The sequence below is a fragment of the Apis dorsata genome, unplaced genomic scaffold (genome assembly GCF_000469605.1).
Source record: "Apis dorsata unplaced genomic scaffold, Apis dorsata 1.3 scaffold_28, whole genome shotgun sequence".
Taxonomy (NCBI): domain Eukaryota; kingdom Metazoa; phylum Arthropoda; class Insecta; order Hymenoptera; family Apidae; genus Apis; species Apis dorsata.
In genome coordinates this window covers 343,975-350,682 of record NW_006263330.1, presented here as the reverse complement: position 1 = coordinate 350,682, position 6,708 = coordinate 343,975, and the positions used below count along the sequence as shown (strand labels likewise).

At 32.2% G+C, this 6,708-nt stretch overlaps 1 protein-coding gene across 14 annotated transcripts in view; it reads right to left on the bottom strand.

The window, feature by feature from the left end:
- Positions 1-6,708, bottom strand: part of LOC102681789 (synaptosomal-associated protein 25) — a 26,657-nt gene that overhangs the window by 18,700 nt on the left and 1,249 nt on the right. For 6 of the 14 annotated variants that reach the window (XM_006608034.2, XM_006608038.2, XM_006608037.2 and 3 more), the window contains exons 1-3: positions 6,203-6,471; positions 2,188-2,378; positions 1,951-1,992 (exon numbers count right to left, since the gene is read on the bottom strand). In XM_006608034.2, the coding sequence (XP_006608097.1) occupies positions 1,951-1,992; positions 2,188-2,283 (138 nt within the window). In that variant the 5' untranslated portion in view covers positions 2,284-2,378; positions 6,203-6,471. Of the gene's footprint in view, positions 1-1,950; positions 1,993-2,187; positions 2,379-2,684; positions 2,984-6,202; positions 6,472-6,708 lie in introns of those variants that run through there. The other 8 variants (XM_006608040.2, XM_006608035.2, XM_006608041.2 and 5 more) reach the window with 5 other exon arrangements.

Sequence of the window (6,708 nt, the reverse complement as noted above, 5' to 3'; positions counted from 1 at the left end):
TTTTTTTTTTTTTTTTTTTTTTTTTTTTTTTTTTTTTTCTCGTTTTCCCTAATTATTTTCATTCAACGTACTTGCGACTGCCCCCACTGTTCAGGTTCGTACATTCGATTCCTCTCCAAGCTTCGAATATTTCGAATAACTAATATCGATTTGACAGCAATTATTCGTTCATATATAAATATATGATATATACAAGATGTTCCAGAATGGAGGACACAAGCCGGTAAGAGATTTATTACATCGAATTAACTTTTGTCTGCTTGCGTCATCAATTTTGAGACACCCTGTGTATACGTATATTTAAATATGGGCAAGTTTCTTTCAATGATATCTCGCGTGTGAAGTATGTACGTACATTAAATAGTTGTTGAAGTCTCCAGTGCTCGAAATGCGACACGTGCTAATTAGTGCAGCCACAGATAAGTAGCAAAAGAAACTGGAATGGAGCGACGCAACCTCTTACCTTTTAATCTTCGTTGCAATTCTAATTACTTTAAACGATCACTCGGATAAATTTGAATTTAAATTTAAATTCCGCGTGATGTAGAGAAACATTTGATATCACATTCTAAAACACATAGATTGTAAAATATAAAAAAGAAAAAAATATTTATTTATTTATTTATAAAAGCACAAGATTAGGGTCTATCAGGATTATAGATTGCGTTCGCTCCTTCGACAATTAATAACAAGTTAAATAGGAAAAGAATGAAGACATCGGATATACACAGTAATAGTAATAGTTTCGCACACACTTAGAGACGTACATATATCGAGAATAGATATCCAAGATACGAGCATAGACAACGAATAATAATTATGCATGGGAAGAAAAATGCGGAGCTGAAGAACGTAGACAAGAGTACACGAAAAAACGCGCACACGAACGCACGCGTTCCATTTAGAACAATGTATATGTATATATATTATCATTTTCATAATTTTATATTTTCACTTGTGATTCTTTAAACAGACATGTTTCCCGTGTGATGAAATAGTTAATTTTAGACAAAATTAACACGAAATAAATACAGTGATGTAACATTGATATCATCGCGTGCATTCGTGCTGCGGATTACCGTCTCGAACCGCGTCGATGCGTCGTCTTACAATTCTTCCGAGTATATTCACATATAATAATATATAAAACATATAGATATTGCTTGGCACCCGTGCGATACTGTTTTTACTCCCCTTTTTCTTTAAGAGGAAAATGTCTCTTTTTTTTTTTTTTTTTTTTGCTTTCATCAGAAAAAAATTCGCGTCAAACAACATAATACCTCGATGGATATGGATGGATCATTTCAACTTCCGTTGACTGTATATATTGTTCAAAATATACACATTGATAAGTATTATAGGAACGAAGAATATTTCTGGCGCCGGAGCTGGGTCAAATACTATTTCACGATTGTATGTAACGCCACATAAATCTGACTGTTTTCATCACACGTTGAAATATCTTCTTGTGTTCATTCTATTGTAATTTGCATAAAACGCCACTTCATTTTCTCTCGTACAGGTATATACATATACTTAGATATACATGTACACGATTTCAAAGTTTCTAATCTGACTGAAATAGTATTATGCCCGTCTCTCTCCAGCGCGTTCCATTTTTTTATGTCATTATATCTTTTTTTTTTTTTTTTTTTTTTTTTTTTTTTTTGGCTTTTTTTCTTTTTTTTTTTTTTTTTTTTTTACTTTGTTTCTTCAACTGCACCGAGGATCGACTATGACGCCCATCTTTGCCGTGATGCAACACGCAACGATTTTTACCAGCGATATTAAACTTCTATAATATTTTATGAGACAAAATCTGGGAGTAAGAACTCCGGGAATAAATCGCTATAAGTAACGAGGATCGAGGATTAGTACCGAGGATGATCGAGGATGAAGGTTAATGCGTAAATAGAAGAGAATAGTTTCATAGGGATGAGATGAACTCACCTCCTCGCATAATGCCAGCATACGCCTCGTACTTTCCAGGGACTGAAACAGAATGAATTACGTGGGTTAAGCAACGCATCGTTAAAAATATCAAAAATATTTTAACAAATTACACGAGTTTTTCCACGCATAAACGAAAAAATTCGAAATATTTAATCGATATGATTATAAATTAAATAACACGTTATTAAAGAATTGTCGGAAAATTTTATCAAATATTGATATTAATAGACATACCTCATCTGTAGTTTGATCGGCCTTTAGTTGTAATTCCTGCAATTCAGTGCGAGGTGGGCCCTCCACCGTACCCGGTGCTGATGTTGGAGCAGGCATCTTGTTGAGTGCCTGACGATTAGCTTTCTTCTATGATCGCGCTTCTTCGTTCACTCTGCAGCTCGCGCACCTCCTTGTATGGAGACTCGACTGTTCTGCAACATTAAAGGATAAAAGATAAATTACAAGTTGTTTTCGTAGATTCTAAATCTTTAGAATCATCCATCTAGTTTATATCTAGTTTATATCCATTATCTTAAACGAATAACAAGGCAGAAGATAAACGAGGAAATTTAAAACAGTTTCTATCGAATTATTTATCACGATTATTCATTTACGTTTCATTTAGCGTACATGCTGGACCGAGAAAATCAAATACCCAGCAAATGTACATATGCATTAAAATTCTCGAGAAAAACAGAGAAAAAAAAAATATATAGAATAAATCGCGTATGACGTACTTTCGAAAACGAGGTGCACAGGGAACGCTAATAAAGAATCTGTACTTGATCAATGAGAGAGTAACGGCAAAGTGTATTATTCTCTCGAAGGCGTAACACAGGAATGAGTCGATTTAGCGTGTCGAGAATCTGCGATTGCGAAATTTTACGCAGATATTTGGCAAAAGCTGCCAGCCAGTCAGTCGTCGTGGATGCATGTATACGCGTTTACGTGGTGGAGTTACGTGTATGCCGGTGCTCCTACGAAAATCAATACCCGACGACCGACCGACCGACCGACCGACCGACCCACCGACCGAATCGCGCGCAGACGCACATGACCGCGCCTTCTCTCTCTCTCTCTCTCTCTCTCTCTCTCTCTCTCTCTCTCTCTCTCTCTCTCTCTCTCTCTCTCGCCGTGCTTTGTGCTTCCTGTATTTCCAACCCTCCCATAACCGACCCCTTCCGCGCACACCAACCGCCTCAACGGACCACCCACCACTTTTTCAATCCTCACAGCACCACGAGAACCGATCAGCTGGGATCTCCTGCAACGTATGTAGGTTGAGAAACACCGTTGAAAAGGTTGCACACCAACGCATCCGCCTTGATGCATTTCTATAAATATCGTCTTTTTTTTTCTTTTTTTTTTTTTCGACAATCTCTCGGGGGATTTCCGTGTTATCGTAAGTAGAAATTTCAGCGGCCGATGAAAAGATTTTTATCGTGCGAACAATATCGAATTTTTGTCAAAAGTTGCAGCGATCGGATGCGATATCAATCAATCGATATACATTTATCTGTTCTCTTTTTATTATTATTTTAGTTTTCTAAATGTTCGATTAAAATTATAGTTTTTCGTAAGATTGTATTTATAATTGATTCGAAAATGATGATATCGAATTTATTTTATTGCATCACGTTGGTCTTATCTCTTCAGAAAAGATTCAAGAAGAAAATTCGCGAACAAATTCAAAGCGCACGGGACACCTTGTTAATGCATTAAGACAGTGTGAGAGCCTGGTAATTGGCACTTGTAAATTTAATTGCTGACAAAGTGTAATGAACAGAGAAGCATAGATATCCGTTGAGAGAGAAAGATACGAGACATGCGCCACGAATATATCATCTTTCAGGAGAATTTGTTCATTCGTAAAGAGATAATAAAACGTGTGTTAAAATTAAACTAGGTTCTATAAACGTTTCGCACAAATTATGGCGTGATCAATTGACTGAGCTTGTCCTTGCCCTCGAGACGAAGTTGGCTCGTTTCCAGGGCGAAAGGTATCGCGTCGTTTCTCCTGGTCACGGTGCACCTCGCCAAGATCACGGGCGACTACACAGTTAGACCTGGAGGACGCCGCTTGTATACCCTCTCAAATTGCAAACAAACAGATATTGGTGTTCGATAAGAGAGAAAAATGAAGAATATTCGGAGGAAATCGTGTTTAGAAATCAATACGAGACCTCTAAAGAAATGTTTCTCGAACATTCGAACATTCGTGCATTCAACGAACGTTCGATCAGCATCAATGATACTTTTGAGCGTTGTTGCGAAACAGACTTTTTTATAGTATTGATTCGCATAACGAAACGTGAATCAGATTCTTGATTAAAAACCTTCCCATTGGTTACAAATTATTCGATTTATATATACGGTTTTTTTTTTTTTTTTTTGATATTTATCCAAATATTTGCTGTTTAATTTTCTAATAATGAATAAATTTAAATCACATATTGAATGATTAAAATATTGATAATCGAAATAATAGCGTAAATTTTGCGACGAAATTACAATTCGTTGCAACTTATGTCGTAATTCTAGATTCTTCGATAGAGTATCCAATACAAAAGCATTTGCTATTTTCAATAGCAAAAAATACATATCAAGATTGATATCGTGTATAATGACAAAGACGATCCTGTGATCACGTGGAAAGATATATATGCTTTGAAGGAAATGTCGATCGCGCAGCCCAATGTGCCGGGTGCCGGCAAAATAATGCGGTCATATCACGATGTATACTTCAATTTGCATGCATACAGGTACATGAATATATACAAACTGCGCATTGTTTGAATGTTTCGATGCACGTTTTGACGCATATCTTCCTATTTAGAATAGTTAGTGGTTTGAGATTTGATATTCCTCAAATGTAAATCATAATTAATGTTTTAATTATACAAACGAATGTTGTAAAGTCATATCAAGCGATTAATATTTATAAAAAAATGAATAAGTTAATTCATAATAACAAATTAAAAAAAAAATTTTATTTAAAATATACGAATATATGAATTATACGATATATGTTCTCAAATCTTTAATGTTAAAATTCAATTGTGTTATTGGATAATTATTAATTTTTTCTACGACATTTAATATATGTATTGTATTACAATATTTGTAATTTTTTATAGATTATAATAATATAAAATTTAATTTATATTTGTGTAATTTATATTACACAATAAAATTATTAATTTTATTTAAAAGTTAAACAATATTAAATAAAATAATAATCATAGAAAAGGAAAGAAATTGAATATTTTTGCATTTTATGATTCATAAATGTATCATTATATTACGTATCCCATCTTAGATTGAAGATTAAAAATAAAATACTAATATTCTGACGTCATACATGCTCTCTTGTCCTTCTCGCACATACATTCATGTATATATGTGCATGCGCGCGCCAGCGCCCTCTTATCATATATACATATACTCGGATGTTTTTCATCAATGACGCTCAGCTGTTAACGCCGGTAAAAAAAGTTTCAAAAACATATCTTTTCAAAATGCTTATCATTTTTAATGATATAAACTATTTGATTTTATTAATTTAACAAATAGAAAATATGTATTTGCAAAATTTCATATATGTATTAAATAGACCGCGCATACGTATGACATTAAGAAATCAATAAATAAAATAAGTAGTTCAAGACGGTAACGCGATGTTTTCTACACTTTGGAATAAATATAAAAATTGCAATTAAATAAGTAATAAAATATTTCGTAAATTAATTTTTATGTCATCATATCAAATATATTATTGTTAGATTTTTTGAAAAAAATGTAACATGAATATATATATATATATATATATATATATATATATCTTTTGTACTATACATTAAATATTAAATATCTAATTTAAAAGTTAATAAATTTATAACAAAATCGATTTAATATCAAGTAAACCATTAATGACGAATTGTTTGGCTTCTCATTTTCTTCTTGCATAAGAAAGTCAAAAGTATTTATAATATTCTGAATAAATATATATAGTAAATATGAATTTTGATTGATAATTGCAATTCATATCATTTCTCTTTCATTTTTTATATTGATATATCATGAAAAAAAAATTAATAATTCGAACATATACAATAATTGTAACAAAATTCAAAAATTATCTAAATAAAAAACACCAATTAACTGAAATATTAAAAAATTCTTAAAATATCGTGGTAATATAGTATATAAAAAAAGAAAACTATGCAGTATCATCAGTCTAGCTATTATTACTAACCGTAACTCGTCAATAAAGTTGTCTTCGATGGGTGTTTCCACTGCTAGTGAATTCTATAATCAGCTTGTTCAGCTGAAGAATTGTAAATAAAAAATTTCAGAATTACCACTAACACTTTTTATCTAAAAGTGTAAAAAACCGGTAAAATCGTAAGCAAAATTCACGAAACGTTCTCTCCGACTAGAAGATTAGTACTCAGCTACTGAGCAACGAGCAGTCGCAGAGTTTCAGAACAGCATTCGATTCATAGTGGGGGTAAAATGTCGTCGGCAAAGAAAAGCACCAATAGAAAGACCAGATTACAAAACTGCAAACTCAAGGCGCGAAATTCGTATTTTATATTAAAACATTTCTTTTAATCACAAATTTTAAAAATTTTATATAATATAAAATTTAATTTTTCTAATGATTAATTATATTAATATATAATTAATAATTTTTAATATTTAATATATAATGAATATAATATTAATATAATTTTATATATATTGAATATTAATCCAAAA